The 18,081-nt window shown below is 42.9% G+C and overlaps 2 protein-coding genes across 14 annotated transcripts; one reads left to right on the forward strand and one right to left on the reverse strand.

The window, feature by feature from the left end:
• The first annotated feature begins 296 nt into the window (after positions 1–296).
• Positions 297–18,076, forward strand: LOC122619221 (coiled-coil domain-containing protein 63). 2 transcript variants are annotated; one of them, XM_043796005.1, is made up of 6 exons: positions 297–363; positions 16,216–16,464; positions 16,526–16,821; positions 16,987–17,495; positions 17,568–17,742; positions 17,803–18,076. In XM_043796005.1, the coding sequence occupies exons 2-6, from the start codon at positions 16,240–16,242 to the stop codon at positions 18,017–18,019; spliced, it is 1,422 nt and encodes a 473-aa protein (XP_043651940.1). In that variant the 5' UTR covers positions 297–363; positions 16,216–16,239; the 3' UTR covers positions 18,020–18,076. The 2 variants fall into 2 exon arrangements, with proteins under 2 accessions (XP_043651940.1, XP_043651939.1); XM_043796004.1 differs by lacking the exon at positions 297–363 and adding an exon at positions 16,057–16,108.
• Positions 608–15,311, reverse strand: LOC122619219 (fasciclin-1). 12 transcript variants are annotated; one of them, XM_043796000.1, is made up of 19 exons: positions 15,212–15,311; positions 14,313–14,556; positions 10,793–10,831; positions 8,607–8,739; positions 8,359–8,525; positions 8,058–8,288; positions 7,821–7,989; positions 7,569–7,729; positions 6,893–6,910; positions 6,019–6,027; positions 5,273–5,281; positions 4,686–4,840; positions 4,529–4,619; positions 4,245–4,465; positions 4,023–4,185; positions 3,819–3,966; positions 3,585–3,620; positions 3,283–3,408; positions 608–1,739 (listed from the first exon to the last, which is right to left on the reverse strand). In XM_043796000.1, exons 2-19 carry the CDS (start codon positions 14,415–14,417, stop codon positions 1,735–1,737), a joined length of 1,986 nt encoding a protein of 661 aa, XP_043651935.1. In that variant the 5' UTR covers positions 14,418–14,556; positions 15,212–15,311; the 3' UTR covers positions 608–1,734. The 12 variants fall into 12 exon arrangements, with proteins under 12 accessions (XP_043651935.1, XP_043651938.1, XP_043651927.1 ...); XM_043796003.1 differs by lacking the exon at positions 3,585–3,620; XM_043795992.1 differs by lacking the exon at positions 608–1,739 and having other exon boundaries at positions 2,354–3,408.
• Positions 18,077–18,081: the final 5 nt, after the last annotated feature.

Genomic DNA, 18,081 nt, shown 5'->3' on the forward strand with positions numbered 1-18,081 from the left:
TATAACCGCCTAATATATCCCGAATTAAAATAAATAATTTTAAATAGTAAATTTCCGCTGCTGTTATGAGGTTGGAACTCTTTTTAGAATAGCGAAAAGTGGGCGGCCTTTACTAAAATTGTATTGGTCTTTGTCATTTTGTGGAGAATCGATATTTGCCTCACGACTATCGATGTTTTACTGGTTGCGGTATTGGGTAAGTAAACAATCGAGTGGAATTTTTCAGTTAAGACAAACCGCATTTTCGATTTTTAAGGATTCTTCAGAAACCAAAATTAACCCGCAAACTTTGTATTGCCAGCGGAATAAAGTCGATAGTCGAACAGAGGAGTTACATAAAAGAGCTGAAAACTAACATTCCAGGTGATTGTAAAATATAACTATAACTAACTAAATTACTATATAGTAATTTAAAAATTATTCTATTGTTGATCCAAAATGTTGGAAATTTAGTTGTGAAACTCTAAAGTAAAACTATTCCACGTTTCATTGCCATAATAGGGATTTCTAGAAATTTCGCACCCATTTAGGAATCCCCGAAATTCAAATCGCTCATTTAGAAGACAAAGTGCAACAAAGACAAACGATTCATTTATAGTTAGTTTTAAAGTTTTATTATTCGCTCAAGCTTGCTGAAGATTCTCGGTTGACATTCGGTTTTCTAGTACATGTAATAATTAGTTTAACTAATGCTAAATATAATCTGTCTGTTCCTTTACGAGTAATTCAAATGGATTCGGTTTATTTGTAAAAAGCGTTTGTCGTAAAATAAAATGGAATAATATTCTTTTGCACTCCAGTTTTCCATAGTTTGCTTGGTTTCGCATATTGTATATATTTGAATCATATATTTCAGTGTCTAACGCTTGCTTAGAAACTCAATAGCTAATATACATCAATAGTATGTGATTCAAATTCCACTTTTAGGTTCTTGAGTTTTACAGTAAATAAACTACATATTACACATTACGTTATATTATTCTGAGAATTAAATATATGAAAAATATGCATTTCTCGATTTGTTTGGTGTATTTTGGTGTAAATAGCGTGTGGCGCAATATCATTTGTATTGTATCATTTATACTTGTATTGTTGGGGTGTAACTCCGTATATATATCTGTATATCTGGGTATCTTTCGAAGCGGAACGTATGTTTGGGGTACGGGGTACAAGTATGTTTTGAGTAAATTTGTATAAAGGTTAAGGTAATGCGTTTATCTTTAGTAAGGCACTAGTTACACGTTAAGACGCCGCTTAACGTGTAACTACTGACTACGACACAAATTGCGATTGCAATGCGGTTCTCCCTTCTCTAAGTTCTCCGATCCGCGCTCCTCCAGCGATTCTTTAAAGCTTACTTGTACAATTCATTAGCGTATTCATTTCTGATCATTTAATGCGATTTCGATCTCTTGTTCATCTTTATTTCATAGATTTTTACTTAGCTGCTACGGCACTGCACTGCTCCAAATGAAACTAAACCACCTACTAAAGATAAGACTTCCGGAAGGGTTCGATCGGATCGGATCGGGAATTAGCAACTACGTGAAGCGACTGCCACAACTGGGTTTTTGATTTCGACTGAGTTCCTAAGTGGGTGGTAGTGGTGGTGAAAGTTGAGACAGTGTACTGGTAGGCTGATAGTTACTCGTTTGAGGATAGTACAATTCTGTGTTACTGTTCGACTTAACACTTGGGTTTTACGCATTGGGTTGATTACAATAGTTACAATGTCTAACCTATAAGTACATAGCATTAGGGGGAGAGACAGAGAGAAATAGAAAGAAAGTTGGTATATAGTTAGAGATTGGGTTGTTCTATATCGGACTAAAAACTAGTTTTAAACTACGTACAAAGTTGAAATGCAACTGCTCGGGCGAGGGAGAATTTATTTCAATTTCTCTTTACGTTCTTTGTTCTAGATCTTGTTTTTGGTTGTACGAGTATGCAAGTTAAAATCGGTATCAAAATCCATTCAATGATGACATGTAGTTGTGTACCGTGAGTGATTTAGATTACAGGGAGTGGTATGTATGCTGCAGAGATTTCGTCGATTTTTGTCGGCAGTTTCGAAACTTGTACATTGGACTAACCTAGTTGCAGTGGCTACACTCGCTCCAAGTGGCTGGTGTGTGTGGGCGAATGTGTTTTCTGGGCGAATGTGTTTTCTGGGTTTTCTGGGGGGTTCACATGCATAGCGGGGCTAGTAACTACATAAGTGCAGGATGGCATATCATATAATTGAGTTTGTTGGTTGCTTGCTCGCACATTTCTTGTCCGACATTGATATAGTTTTGAGCCTACAGGGGTCATTCGTTTTGGTTCGAGACAAGATTGGTGCCGGTCTTAATAGTAAGGTTCAAATGAAAAACTTTCAGTTTATTATCAAATTTCACACTTTCAAATCTTACAATGACTCTGTTTCGTTACATGTTTGTATGTATTTATGCATAGGAATAAGGGGAATGTGTGGGCGCTCGAGTATGAGTGTGTGATGCGCTTATTGCTTATGCTTCGCCTCTTCTTCGACATGTACAATGAGATTCGCATTCTACTTAAGATAACTCATTTCATAAATCATAAAATAAACCATTAACTAAAACAAGCAATTCACAAAAAATGTACACTTAAAATCATAAACACAATCAGTTGTTCCATGGTACGATACCAATGTAAGTGTGGGTCTAAACTTAAAACATAGCGAGCTGATGAACGTAAGCTACCAGTATAGGTCGAACATAAAATTAAAATCTTTTACAGAAAGTTTCATATTTAATATTATACATAAGGCCGTTGAGGGAAAATCGAGTTCAATACTTAAACATAGGGGGGTCATCGACTTTATCCTAGTCTTTCTTGCCAGCTATTTTGGGAGAAGCTGTCGATGCAAAAGCAAATTCAGCAGGCAGTTTTCTGCATGCGTATTTTTCTGAGTGTGTGTGTGGTATGTAGATGGCGTGGACGTGGGCATTTTGGGTTGGAATGATGATCGTTCCTTGTGACGCATATATTACAGATACTGTTTTGGTTGCTTGTGGTTTTCGATCGGTACGAGTATCAACAAACTGGTGATGATTAATTTACATCCATGTGGATGTCAAGTTAGTCTGATACTGAGTGTTGTTGGTTCTTGTTCTGTAGACGACTGTTGTTGTGTTTGATTTGCATTTGCTTTGGATTGGTTTTTACATATCGGATGCATTTAGTTCAAGAACTTTGCTACTGTTATCATTATGAGGTTGGCCAAGATGATGCAAATGCTTGATTCTGGCAAATAGCTACCTCCGGCCACGACCACATCCTTTTCCTCTAGGAGTGGGTAGTCGATGACGTGGATGATTCCGTTGGTGCACTCCACATCGGGCCGGTATACGTTGATCTTCTTGTAGTTCCAGATGATTACATATCCTGCAAATGGAAGTAGTCGTTGTTAAAGGTGTTAGGTTAAAAGAACAACTTGTATGCAATCGATGGGTGGTTAATGCTAGTGGATTGCCCAATGAACGAGCTATGGGTGGACATGGCCAGGACGAGGTTTTTGTTGTGGGCGGTGCGATGTGGGTTTGAAAAAGGACAGCACTCACCAGTCCATTCGTGACTAGCATACTCATCATGGAGATCTTTCGATTGGACAACGATTAGATTTAGTTAAGCAGAAAGCGAGAAATTTATTTTGAGAGTTGTAGAAAAACAGGTTCGGTTAGTAATGCAGCACGGTAGGGGAGGACCAATAGAATCAATCAAATTAGGTGAATCGAATCGACTTGAATTGAAAGGAGAAGCAACTGAGCCCTTGGCATCCAATGCAATATACTTACGTCCAGCTTCCTCCTCCACGCGGATACTCAGGGAGTCGCGGAACGTGGGTAGGATAACGCTTCCAGACTCTTGCGAAAACTTCACCAGATCCTTCATGGTGTACTCCTTATCCGAAATAGCCAAGTGACGCTCCAGAATGGACTTGGACTGCGGTTAGAAAACATTTTGAGTATAATAGAACACAGGCTTGGGTAAAAACCTACATGATAGGCAAAGTCGGCCATAAAGAGCTTCTTGTGAGCCGATGGGTAATCCAGCTCGGTCTTCTGCCAGCCCTTGTCCCTGGGCACGAAGTAGGTGAAGCGGCGTTGAGTGTTGTTCAGCTGGTCGTTAAAGTGCGAGAATTTTCCCATCTTATAGGTGTCACTTGAGGAATACGGTAAAATGTAAACAGCGTATTATTAAAGCTTTAAAATCAAACATACCTCATCATGGGATCCGATTCAAGTTTGCCAAGAACTGTAGTGTAAGGCACGCCCAGCACGTGGTCGATAATATGAACATAGCCATTAGTCTGGGCCACATCAGCCTGGATAACGGTGGCATTAACGCCGCCTCCCTCAACTGTGATTACTGAGTCCGATCCCTCACCACGAACGTTGAAGTACAGGAAGGTGTTGTTGTTGACAGTGGGCACCTGGGCAATCTAAAATGTTAAATATAAATTGTAAAATATGTTCATTGAAGTAAAAGAGCAATCAAGCCTCACCAAATTTGCATTTTTTTCCTTGATCTTTTCCACATTTAATCGGTCCTTGATGATATGCATGTTCAATATCTGCCTCATCCTATTCCGGTCTCTGCAAAGTGCATTTATTTATTATTATACTGCTATAATATAGTCTTACCGATTTGAGCAATATTACCGCAAAACATTGTCGATATTCGAGGAGTTCCAAGCCTCATTGCTGGGAGCCAAAATGGTCACTTCCGTCAGGCTATTGATGTCGTCCAGAACTGCTCCTCCATTGTCCATTATAACTTCGTAGAATTTTCGCAGAGCTCCGTTCTCAGCATTCTCCTTGAAGATAAATTGCCAAATTAATAAAATAAGTTATTTGAAGTACTTAAATAAAAATTAAACCAAATAATAGGGTGAATGAAAGAGGGGTACGCATAAGCTTATAAAGATTTTCAAGTTCTTTTGGGAATACAAATAAGTACGAAAATAATACAACAACTAGAAATATATCCGATTACAATGTACGCCAGTTATACACTTATTGGGTGAGGGAATGGATGGCTGGCCAATTAGGTCGTGAATCAATGGGAATGCTCCTTAATGACTCACTAGACAGCTGAGTTTATGTGATTTGATTTAATGGCAAAAAATGTACCGAATCATTGGATTGTTTGCGCAGTGGGTTGGTTGGATGGCAATTTGATAGCAAAGCGTTGCACTGATGACTGTTGTGGTTTTTGTTCTTGTTCTGCTGGTGTGATGTTTACTTACGTTCATAAACTAAATCAGTTTTTAAAACGGAGTGGTAGCAGAAATAGTTCAATATTCATTCGAAGTGATTTGGTTCGAATAAAATTGAATTTAAACATTTAAATATTGTCAATATGGGATTTGGGTTCCACGCAGATTGCCCGAGTTGTTCCGTCACAAAAGAACGTTTGAAATGAAGCACAAGGAATTATATTTAATTTTTCATTGTTTTAGGCATTGTTCAAAGAGCAGGCAAACGGTATGGCTCCATTATGTACAATGTTACTGAATTACGTGCACTTTTCAACAATTTACAGCGATTTGTAATATTTTGCATTACTATTACGTAAAATATTTATAGGAGGTTCGGCTGTATTTGCATGTATATATTTTAAAAAAACAAGGAAATAAAAACTCCGACAAAAAATAGAAAGCTATCTTAAGTCAGTTAATCGCACAAATTAAAAATTTGGTAAAATCATCATTCGATAGATAATCTTCATACTTTTAAGTGTCATGTGCACTTGCTTCATTTGCTAATTTAAACTAGTGCTGTACATCATATATATACTAATTGTGAATAAAAATCCGTCATATTCGTAGACGCATACGCGACCTTGGGAACCAATAACTTCATTTTACGAAAAAGATCTACGCTTTTTTTGAAAAAAATATCATGCATAGCAAAAATAGCAGGGGATGCAAACAAAATGCAACTAAAAAGGAACCGAACAACTTAACGTTAAAATCGAATTGAATCTGTTTACCTTGAACGACTGAACGTTTTGGTTTTTGTTTCAATATTTCGGTGCACCGATTCAATTTAGAGCGATATGTGGTTGGGTTGGATTGTGTTTTGTAGTTTAAAATACAATTATTCGGCATGTGACGAGAAACAAAGGATAGAGGTATGGATCAGTAAATAGCAAAAGGAGAGTATCACAAGTAATCACAACGAAACTAGTTGGAAAATTTCGAAAACGATAGCACGATATGAAGGCGCTTACGATTCGAGCGGTCGAATGATATAGCCGTTCAACAGTCCGTTTCACAGCAATATGATTAACTGCTGCACACGAAACGCACTGTTTCTAATGTATATGCCTATGAGAGAGGAAGCTACTTATCGGGCGGGTGGTTGTCAGATTATGCTCAGAATATACATATACAGCTACGGTTACGATGATGGTCAAAGCATGCCGGCTGATGGCGAGCGATCGATGATTGATCATTGGATATGCTTTGGAAAGTGGCGGTTGAGGGATCGAAGAGCGTTAGCCAATCAATGATGGGGATAGATTTATACACTTGCTTAGTTCATGACGCCATTAAAGTACCAATACATTCAATATAGAACAATGGAAGTTTTTGTGAAGTTTTGGTCGATTTTGGTCAGATCGAGCAAAGCGCCTCTTAAGCGATTTTTTTAGTGTTTGCCAATTGGTGACTAAAGCACGTATTGAATTTCGAGGGCCAATTCTGAGCGCGTTGCCCAACTGAGTCGTCAGTCTATTGCACTTTCGATGCAAATAACTGCTAGTGAAATGCATATTGATGCGAAAATCTGATTCATAGAAAAATTTACATGAAATACATTGCTTTAAGATTTTTTTTTGGTTTTCAGCTATTGGCAATACTTACATTACACCCAAAATTTTTTTAAAATAAAATTTATATTTTAAAAATTATTTTAAAATAAAATTTTGCTTTTGATTTTGCAAAGAACCGAATTGGAATACAGACTTTTGAGCAAATTCCCTTGTTGGGGTAATTTTGCATCAAGATTGACAAAAATTCGGTTCCATATAAAATCAGTCTTTTGGGTTTTCATTTGTATTAGTTAGGAAGTATATCTAAGGGATTACTGAAAACTAGTGTCTGCATTGATCTTATTCATACTGTATGTGTTTAGGCAGTGGTTTCTGGGTGCAAGGTTATTTGGTTTTGGCTTTGCCCTCAGTGGAGCACCGAGGAAACTTCAGCCTTGAGAGTTCTTTCCCTTTGGCACCATTTTGGGGGAGCTGCTCACTTCGGGCAAAGAAAAGCCGGGTGTCCGCGTGTATGTTTGAATGTGTTTGGCTCATGTGATTGTAGCAGTCGCTGGACAGCAGACAAGCGATTTAATTGGTTTCCCAGTCTCTTTAAGGAACTGCCGCCAGCGTTATCTTTCAGTGCGTGCCGAGCCAATCAAAATGCCAAGCCTTATCACAAGCCGCAGGCACTATCATTGTTTCTGTGTATTTGTGTCTTGGACTGTCTGTGTCGTGTCTGTGTGGCTGCAATTGCAGTTTATGCGCCTCTCCAACACCCTACATACCTGCAGGAATTGGGTGACCGTCGTATCGATGATCATCAGCGGGCGATGGATCAGATGGACTACTCCGTTGCTCACTGGGATGTTCGCCTTCACGATCTCGGCCAGAACCACACCTTCGCGGTGCTTGGCATCGCCCAAAATGGTGTTTGACTTGACGTACACTGCAAGCCAAATTATATTAATAATACATATGTTCATGGGGTTCGTAAAATAGTGTGAGTTTAGTGCACTGGAATCGAATCGTATACTTACTTTTGCCGTTCTTCTGCTTAAAGAAACTGACGGTGACCTTGAGCAAATCCCCAAAGGCGGCGGAAGTCTTGGGATCGTCATGCTGGGCAGCGGCAGTGAATATGACAGTGTTGGGTATCACATGGCCATCGATGACCTTGCCGTCCACGAGGCTGCTGCGAGCCGAAAGCTGGAGACACAAGCAACAGTGAGATTATAATGCTAATCAAATAATGGGAAATTCAACTAGAAAAGCACCTTAAAGCCCTCATCGACGGGAACCAGGAAGGTGTGCTGTCCGGCGGCATCATAGACCGACTCTTTCTTGGCCATCGTCATCTGGCTGCGGTACGTGCGCACGCCGATGTTGTCCACGTTGAACTCCTCGGCGTTCTTCAGGAACTTGAGAGCATTCGGATTGTTGGGGGTATCCGAATGGCCAGCCTTGACGGTGAGCGGCTCCAGTACCTCGTCGATGATGTGCATGATCTGTCGGTGAGTAAGGATGGGAGTTTAAATGACTCTATGGAATGCAGCATATGCATATGGGGCCACTGACCTGTCGCTTGCCATCGCTGTTCGTCTCCACACTCAGCGATGGTATGATCCGGGCATTGTTCACAAAGATGTCGCCATTCGAGTTCTTTGTGATGTACAGCGGTGGATTGCCGGCCATGTCCGATGACACGGTATTCGGCAGTCGTTTCTGGGTGTACGCCTCAGTGGCTGCAAAGAGTAATCAGAGGGTATAGTCATGTTATTTTGATTTTTATTATTTTTAATCAGCCTGATTGAAACTGAACTCACTAATGTGATAGAGCACATGGGCGGTTTTGCTCTTGTAGCGCTGGAAGGCTTCATTGGTGGGCACAAAGATCGTGCAGCTGCGCAGCGAAAGCGTTGAGTTGGCAATTTGATTGCTCTCCAGCAGGCTATAGAACTGCAAAGATAAACGGGTTCGTTACACTCATTCGCGCCGCTCTATTGCCAATATCTTATCGAACCGAGTGGGGAGTAGTGGGTGGTGGATCTGGGGTGGAGTGCCTTAAGGGGTGGTTCGCAGACTGGGCTAGTTGCTGGGCGGTTTTGGCAAAACGGCAACCGACCAGCACCATGGCAACGTCTAACAAACTAATAAAATGAGGAACAACTTTATGCATGTCCTGGTGGGGATGGCAGGGCGGCGTACCAGAAAAAAAGGTTTATTGAACCAATTACGTAAGCCTCGGGGTGGGTTACGCCGCCCAAGTAGATTGTGTGTCATTCAATTGAGAGCGGGATGTGAAATGCATTTCCCAGCCACCCCAAACAGCCAGCCACTGACCCTAAACCAGGCCCATAGTCAGTTGCTCGGGCGGGCCACCTGCCCCTGCCGCATGAGGCCACATGCAACCGCACACTCTGCGGCTTCCCGGCGGAGAGCCACTGGCCGCCACGCCCCGCTGCACATTCCCAGTCGGCTTTATGAGGTCCTGCGGACATATCTGTGTCTTGGTGTGCCTGTGTGGGTGCGTGTCCTGCCGAGGACAACACCTTTTTCCGTGCCCTCCTTTAAAACGGTCGTGTGACTCTCGTGTTTTCGTTGCTGCCCGGCATGAGTCATGGCAATTTGGGTTTAAGAGTCTGTCCTTTTCCTTTCCCTTTTCCATTTCCATTTCGCCTGCCTGCTGCACATATCTATGCTCTGGCATCGCCAATGCACACGCATGTGCACCGGAAAAAAGCGGCTAAGCCGAGAAATTGATGCTTTATGTCAGTCCAGTGACTTTATAATTGGAAATACATATTTTAATTTAAACTGACAGTGACAATCTCACTTGCACTTCCATTTCAAAGAACAAATAATCCTGACTACTGACTCGGTATGCCTTGGCATTCTTTCACAACCATAGTGGACATAACAGCTTAAAACTGAAATACTCTTTGTTTGCTGACTTTTTGTCCTTTTTCCCGAGTGTAAATACACTTTATCCTCGCTCTGCATTCATTTTATTTTTGGTAATTTGAGACCGTCAGTTGTCGGGGCCGTTAGCGTTGTTGTTGTCCTGGTCGTGGACATTCGAGTCGCCAGCGGGCTTTGTTCTTACGCCGTCTTCAGCTTGGCCAGAACTGCTTGCCGGTGTCTATATCGCTCTCGAAATGTTGTCGCTTATCTGGCCAAGCCAAGAGAGTGCCCTGCTGTTAAGTGGGGTCCTAGGGACTGGCTGTGGCATATGTCACAATGTCACAGGTTGATATGGGATACGTTCAGGTAAAATGGCCAATAGAGCTCAGAGAAGTTTTATTGAATAGTTTGGGAGTTGGTTTTGTTTGCCCAGAAACTGCGACACTTTCTCTTGGCCGCCATTTTCCAAAGGCCATCTGTCAGCATCCTGGCCAAATTCAACCCCCTTGGGTTTCGGATAGAAGCCTTTGACAATTAGATGCAATTACTTTCATAAATTTCCGCTATCGAATGTTTTGCATTTGATGAAAGGCGGCCAGGGCGGAAGGGAGCACGGCTTAATGAGTTTCCGGTTCTTTTGGCACATCATCGCGATAAGGCCAGCTCTTCCCCGGGGAGTCCTTTTCGGAAGCCCGAAAATTTGCTACAATTGTTAGAGTATTATGCTGTCATCGATAAACAGTTTCCCTTTCGGTCTGGGGCGTCTCATTTACTATGCAAACACCACTCGCCGCCCAACCGCCAAAAGTGCTCCCATGGGGGAGGGTTTATTCAAAAGCGCATTTTGATTTTCCCGAGTGCCAAGTGCCAATGACCCTGGGGCCACAGACGAACCACGAACATCAGGGGTGAGAGTCAGACGGCGGAGCAAACAATAATTTGGCCAATGGCCCGATGGGTACTGCTGCTGGTTAACTAAATTAAGCCGAAAACATGTGAGTTGTACGTTAACAATGTCTTTTGAGTTTGGTCCAAATTTACAATAGCATAATTGTGTTCGTGTGTTTGGTTTTTCTGTTTCTGTTTGGTTTTTGGAATTGCAGCTTACCCTAACTGGCATAAGGCGCCTCAAGGATTTGGCAGTGCTCTGAAAGAGATAGAGAGAGAAAGAAAGAAAGAGAAAGAGAGAGAACCGCTGGCAGTTCAAGTTTGTTCTGTTTTCTTTCGATTTGTAGCCAAAAATTGTACTAATTCCTACACCAAAAACAACTACAATCATGAGAGGGTAAGCCTGTTCGGAGGAAATTCAATTTCCATCATCTAATGGAGCCATTAAAACTAATTAGCCAAGAGAGCGAGCCAAGCTTCGTATTTTGGACTAGGGACTGAAATCGGAGCAGGAGGGATGCTTGTTTCCTTCTGGGCGAGTGCATGTTGTATAAATAAATTTAATTGGTACAAATTATGTATGCATATGTCGGTTGTACAGTACATATATGTATTTTCTTTTCGATAATTGCAGCGGCAGCAGAAACAGAAGCCAAAGCGAAAGCGATCGCAACCCCCGACTTCGGATTCCGGTTCGGAATCGAGACTCGGGCAGAGCATTTCTCTTTTAATTGGCAGGGCGGCAGGGCGGCAGTGGGAAGGGGATCGAAATGGGGGGTTCTACTGCGGCATCACTCCGAGGCCATGCCGCCCCCACGCCATGGATCGTAAAAATGTGCACATCCAGTGCCCCGACGAGCGGAGATCCGTCTATGAGCATCTGGATCCATTAAGGTCAGTCGTGGCTCATTCATCGCCTCGCCTGTAATGGAGCTCGTCGCATATCAAATAACGCGCCTTGGCATCGCATTGAATTCTTAAATTAAATTTAATTGAATTCGATGATGCTGCGAGCGCGAGTGAGAGTGTGGACTGTTCTGTGCCGTGAGCCGTGTGCTGTGAGTGTTCCTAGACAGAGTTCAGCCAGCACCAGCCCCAGTTGTCAAGCCAAGCTGTCCACACCCCCACTCGGCCAACTGCAATTGCATCAGTCAAAGGTTAAAAATTAAAATTAATAAAACGCGCAAGACGTTGGCTGACGCACGACAGGAAGTGGGGGTCAATCGCAGGAGGTCAGCTTGTTCCTCGGACCCGCACATGGTCACAGTTTTCTTTTATGAGTGAACTTTCATTTCGACTGTCGAGAGGTCGAAGTTGAAATAAAACTCAGCTCAGCGTGGCTGAATTGAGACATTTATAGAGCCAGTGAATTACTGGGACTAGCAGGGACTACAATATCAGCTAATTTCGAAACTCTCTCCTAAACTCGGTGGTTTGCCAAGCAAAACCACACGCCGTAAGCCATAAGCCGCAAACCAAAACAGGCAACCTATATTTATCTAACCCACCAGCATGTAATGAGAAGTGCAGGCACAAGATAAAAGAAGCCCGACTTCGACTTGGGAAGATAGAGATACCCTTTTAAGCCAGTTTTGTCTACACTTTAAGCGGATTAAAATAATATAAGAAAATATTTAATCGGGCTTATGTAGGGAGGGAGGTTCTCTTAAAAGAATTTTGCCATCCGACATACAAATATTTCAGTTCATGGACTTAAGGACTTATTATGGACAAGCCTGACTTATTAATCCTTTAATTTTGCGGCACTTAATTTACATAAGTGCCCGAAGATAACTTTCCGCCCTTGCGTTTTTATGGCCACCAAATGGACCCACCCTCATGAACAGCAGAACTCCATGTATGAGGCCGGAAATACTTTCCTCCAAAAGTGGCAAACTCCTGGGCAAAGTTACAATACCCTAAGCAAGGGTGCAAGTGAGCAAGCAGAGTTCCCCTTCTCGAGTTTTATTTTGCTGTACGCTCTGTTTCGCCCATCGTAACTCGAAAAGGTTGTGTTTTCTGTGTGGATGCAACTACTTCCCTGAGACACTTGCTGCAACAATTACAGTCTGCTGGCCAACTCTTTTGTCACACGCTTTCTTTTTGCTTGGAAGTCCATTTTACTTTTTACTCAGCGTGTATTTCGGGTGTTAAGTGCTAGGCCGACTAGAAAATTATGCGAGTTATTTACTAAAAACGGGTATTCAACTTCTACTTTACCTAGTATTATATATTCGCTATTAGCTAAAGGCAATGAGAATAGTCGAACTATGCTACTATTTCCGACGCAAATCAGTTCGATTTCTTGAGTATGAGTTATGTGGATGGGTGGGGTGGATACAATCAACCCTAACGTATTTTAATGCATAAACAAATGATTTTTCTCCAGTGTAATATTATTACCACTTCTGCTGACTGAACCCCCGCCTTTGAATTCATTACACATGTTGTTCTTGTTTTTTCAGCCGCGCACCTTTGTTGGCTTCTGACTGCTTTACACAATGTGTTTAATGTGCTTTTCCATGTACTTTGTGTGTGAGTCGGCCTGTGAAGGTGTAAAAAGGCAAAACTAAATATAAAACTGTTATGCTCAGTGGACGTCAACGGCCGGCGTTTTTTCTCCCATTTGCTGTTTGCTGGAGGAGTCCATTCTGCAGACCTGGGCTTAATTTATGTGGCTTTTCATTTTTACATAACAAACTCCGCCATGCATACGAAATGTGGCCAAGTGGAGCTTAGCGGTCGGCTGGACCTGCCCTGCCGCCAGGGATTTCGGGCAGCATCATCGATTTTCCAACAGCAGGCCAACAACAAGTGAGATGGCTAAAGGTCAAGGACGATGCTGCCGGAACAACGGCTACCTGTGCCCAAATGCGGGTGCCTAGGCCCTCTGTGCGTCCCTCTTGCGCAGGCTCCTTTTTCCCGCTTGTCGTGCACCCCCCACCCCCCTTGCTCACTCCGCCAAGGCTTTTCCTTTCAAGGCCAACGAAATGGGGCGGCCCTTGTGGGTGGTGTGGTGGCACAATTACAGCCGACCTCTGATAAGTTGCCACGGCAAATTTATTGACGTCGCCAAACCCATAACAAAAATTGATTTTATCATTTATAATGGGTAGCATTTAGAGCATCACAGAACAGTATCAAAATATTTTGGAGCGGCAAAAACACTATTCAAAATCAATAGAACGTGTTCCCTCATACAAGTCCCCTTAAAATATTTCCTAAGCTGCTCATAAAAGAGTATTACGATTGATTTCAGCAGTTACACTGGCTTTAGGGGAAAAGCGAGGTATTACTGTTTAAAGCTAAGTTTTTCCAACAAAATTATATACATATTAGACTAAAAAGTCAGCTTAATGGTTTCAAAGACTACATCTTGTGTACGAGAATACCTAAAATAGCTTTTGTGTTCAGCTTGACAAAAACTTCAATTTTAGCTCTTCGCAATAATATAATTTATTGCAAAGATAGAAAAAGGCGATCAAAGATACTACCAAAAGTTCGTCGTAGGCAATGTCGACTGTACCCAGGGGTAAGCCAGGCGCGGGGGCGCGGTATTCGGTGTGCGGGTGGCGGTTGGTGGGTGGTACTGGGGCCTTAATCGACTACGGACAAGTGTTTCGGTTGTTTGCACCAACTGTTTCTGCTGCTACTGCTTCTTCTTCTTACTCTACCACCTCCCTTCTCCTCCTCCTCCACGTTCTCGTTCCCCGCTTTTTCTTCTTCCTCTTCTGACTTACCTGAGAGAGTTCCGAATCATCGCGCAGTTTGTCCGCCAAATCGGCGGCGGCGGCTGCGTTCGCGGCGCAGAGCAGCGCCAAAAGCAGCGCTGCAGCGTTCAGCATTTTAGCGGACGAGCAGCAGCAACAACAACCACAACAGCACTTGTTTATGCGCTGGCAGTGTACGTCGTATGTGTGTGTGTGTGTGTGTGCTGTTTGCGGGGGGCGTGTGCTAGTGTGAGTGCTGCTCTACGATTAAGATCTGCAATTCAAAGGCAAACAACAGTTAGCCGACAACAAACAGCATTTCCTCGGAAAAGAAAATATTAATTCACAGATATATGCTGTGTAAGTTTTTTTTTGCTCCTCAGAGTTTTCTTTGTTTTTGCAAGGTTATCGCTGCGCTTCCTGTTCTTTTTTGCGCTTTTTGCTTTGGCAGGCCAGACCAAGTTCCGTTATGTCACATAGAACAACAAGCGAAAAACGGACCACCGAGGAATCGGCAAGCACAACACAAGCGCAATTTAACTAGAAACAAAGCTGCGCTTATTGTGTATTATTTTTTCTTCGTTCCGCTGCTTATTGTGTGTGTTTAATTATTATGCGCCTTCCCATTTCGCTGCTGCGGCACTTTGCTATGTTTTCGATTTTATAGTTTCCTCTCTGGTCGTTCTGGTTATTCTGCGTAATTCTTGGAAAGTCGGGCTACAGGACCTAACGGCCGCCACAGAAATTATGCAATGTCCACGGACCAAACTCGGAAAACACAAATTCTTTAAGTAGCACACACAAACGAACGCAACGCGGTGGTAAATCAATAGCAAAAGCAACGAAATGGCCCGTGCACCTATTTTAGAGTTATGCGCTATGCATAGTATAGATTTTCCACAGGGTTTCAATGTAAGGGGAGCAAGTACCAGTCGGAGGAACCGCAACGTGCGCCACGCTCGAACGTTTTTTTCGAATTAAAACGAAAAGCGGAGAACAGGTTTAAGCCGAGCGTTTGAACTGGAGGTTAGGGATGTGAAAAATATATCAAAATATCAATATATCGATATTTTTGAAAAAATATTTATATCGTGATATTTGTTTTACATGATATATTGAATATCGCTTTTTCTGTAAAATATATTTTTAATATTTCATATGGTAAACTATTATACGGAAGTTAACAACAGCGCAACATGCAATATTTGGAGCAAGTCCATTAAAATGAGCGACAACACATCAAACCTCTTGGCGCACTTGAAAAATAAGTATACATAGTCGGGAAGTGCAAGTTGACAATTTATACAAATTTAAATGGCAACGACGGAGGGCGGTGGATAACTCCGCTAAGCAGAGATGCTGGCAACGCTGTTTGTCCGATTGTTTTGCAAAACGGTTTGAAACGGTTATAATATTAAAACAAGATGGAACGCAATAGTCGTGATCCCCGACTATCTGATACCCGTTACTCAGCTAGTGGAAGTGCGAAGGAGAAATTACCACACTAAAAGTTTTTGGCGGTTTGTGGGCGTTAGAGTAGGCGTGGCAAAAAGATTATTGGCAAAACGAGAGAAATTTACAAGACTAACAAAAATGTGAAAAAATATCAACACATTTTTCAAAAGTGTGGGCGTGGCAGTTTTGGGCGGTTTGTGGACGTTAGAGTGGGTGTGGCAACAAGAATCGACAAACTTGCGCTGCGTCACTGGAGTCTGCCTTCCTTCAACTTTCTAGCTTTTATAGTTCCTGAGATCTCGACGTTCATAGGGACGGACAGACGGACATGGCCAGATCGATTCCCATTAAGCTTACACACTATTATAAAGGTATTCGATTAACCACGCCGTTACTAAGCAACTTGCCACCGGCAACGCTTGTTTACCATTGAAATCAAACTAAGATCTAAATCAGTGTTGAGATTACCATTACATAGGTTGAATTTTGCAAACCAATAACGATGGCTGACCAAAGCGAGCTGGATCAATTGGCCACTGCCGAGCTGCAGAGGCTGCAACGCCAACATCGGGGTCTCCAGCTAGATCTTCGGGGTCTCCTCGAGGAGAAGGCCAAGCGGCTGAAGAAGCAGAATCACATGATCAATGTGCTGCAAGTTGAGCACCAGAAGCTGAAGGAGGAAATTAAAACTCTAGAAGGAGGAACTCATGCGCGAAAGAACACCAATGTAGGTATCTACATATTTAATAAACTGGTTAGCCACCAGAAAAGACTTACTACGATTTCAGAGGGAGAAGCACCTGGGCACTTTGCAGGAACAGCAGGCGGATCTGCAGAAGGTGCTCCAGAATGAGCGGACCAATCTCTGGGAGTTGGAGGGCCACATACGAAAAATGGAAAAGGAGATTGATGCCCTGCGGCGCAACGAAGTGCCCGACAACTGCTACAAGGACTCCATCTGCAAGGTCCAGAAGAGCGTGGTCAAGTTGGAGAACCGCCTGGATGTCGTCAACAAAAAGTGCAGCGATGTGCTCACGGAAAACAGCAAGATGAGGGACGCCATTAACCACATGTTGCAGGACCGGTGAGCATTTCTCACTAGGAAAAATAAGTATGCAATTTCTAGGTTTATTGAAGGGCAACTAGGAGTTCTCCATTTTAACGGGTTTTAATACACTGAGCCCTTTCCCTAGGCTTCTTAATTTTTATATTTTCCGAATTGAGCTAATGGATTCCGATTCCACTCCAGGGCAAACTTCAATGACATGTGGCAGTCGATGGTGACCCAGTTCAACGAGGGCAAGAAGTTCATCATGGATCTCATTGATCAGTCGACCCTGGCCTTCGACCAGCGAGAAGAGCTGTGCAACAAGCTTACCGTCCTGAAGGATCGCAACGAGAACGACAAGGTGATGCACATCCAGGAGATGCGCGAGATGCAGCGGCGCCTGGAGCACGACGCCAAGTTGCAGAAGTTCTTCGACATCAAGGGACAAAAGCGACTCAATCCGGAGCTGGAGCAGCGCGAGCTGGACAAGAAGCAGAGCCAGAAGGAGACCTACGAGAAGCAGCTCCTGGAGTACAAGGAGATCATCGAGAAGATCAAGCTGCTCTACGGCGAGGAGGACGCGGACCGACTGGTGGCCCAGTTCAAGCGGCAGGAGGACGAGAACTTTGCCCTCTTCAACTATGTGAACGAGCTGAGTCACGAGGTGGAAGTACTCAACGATTCCACTCAGGAACTCCAGGATGAAATAGGTGTGTTGCTAGTTTCTGGTGTATGCCATGTATCATCTGACTTGCGTATAATAAATATCTTATTCCCAACAGAACGGCAGAAATCGGAGCAGACCGAGAAGGAGTTGAAGCTTAAGACCGAGGCACTCGACTATCTGAATGCCGAAAAGGAGCGAATTGAGCAGCTGGCGGAGGAGACCAGAGAAAAGAAGCGAACCCTGAGCATCAGATTGGAACAGCTCCTCAAGGGCATCGAGGATATATTCAGGTGCGATCTGGAAAATATATCCTTGCTATAGAATAACTACCCAACTCCATTTTCCTTTAGACAACTGGCCTGTGACGATGCTCCCATCCTGAATGTGCTCAGTACCAAAACCTTTCTGACAGTCCACAATGTGAAGCTTTTCATTGGCGTCATTGAACGCCGGGTCAACCTGATCATCAGCGCCATCAACATCGAGGATAACTCAAACAAAATACTGGCCCGAAAGGACCGTGTTCCCAAGTTCAACATACGGGAATCGGCGAAGACTAAAAATTAATAATACTAGTAGGTGGGTATTCATTTTACCCCAAAATGCTTAGTCGCCAATATTAAATTATA

The sequence above is a fragment of the Drosophila teissieri genome, chromosome 3R (assembly GCF_016746235.2).
Source record: "Drosophila teissieri strain GT53w chromosome 3R, Prin_Dtei_1.1, whole genome shotgun sequence".
Taxonomy (NCBI): domain Eukaryota; kingdom Metazoa; phylum Arthropoda; class Insecta; order Diptera; family Drosophilidae; genus Drosophila; species Drosophila teissieri.

What these genes read in the sequence shown, in the direction of transcription:
- LOC122619219 (XM_043795992.1), bottom strand. Translation starts at nt 14,417, where the DNA reads ATGCTGAACGCTGCAGCGCTGCTTTTGGCGCTGCTCTGCGCCGCGAAC. An exon ending in AATATCGACAATGTTTTGCG is followed by an intron (nt 4,620 to 4,685) that starts GTAATATTGCTC and finishes TGCACTTTGCAG; the next exon opens with AGACCGGAATAGGATGAGGC. An exon ending in TGGCCGACTTTGCCTATCAT is followed by an intron (nt 3,967 to 4,022) that starts GTAGGTTTTTAC and finishes TTCTAACCGCAG; the next exon opens with TCCAAGTCCATTCTGGAGCG.
- LOC122619221 (XM_043796005.1), top strand. Translation starts at nt 16,240, where the DNA reads ATGGCTGACCAAAGCGAGCTGGATCAATTGGCCACTGCCGAGCTGCAG. An exon ending in AACCACATGTTGCAGGACCG is followed by an intron (nt 16,822 to 16,986) that starts GTGAGCATTTCT and finishes ATTCCACTCCAG; the next exon opens with GGCAAACTTCAATGACATGT. An exon ending in GGAACTCCAGGATGAAATAG is followed by an intron (nt 17,496 to 17,567) that starts GTGTGTTGCTAG and finishes TATTCCCAACAG; the next exon opens with AACGGCAGAAATCGGAGCAG.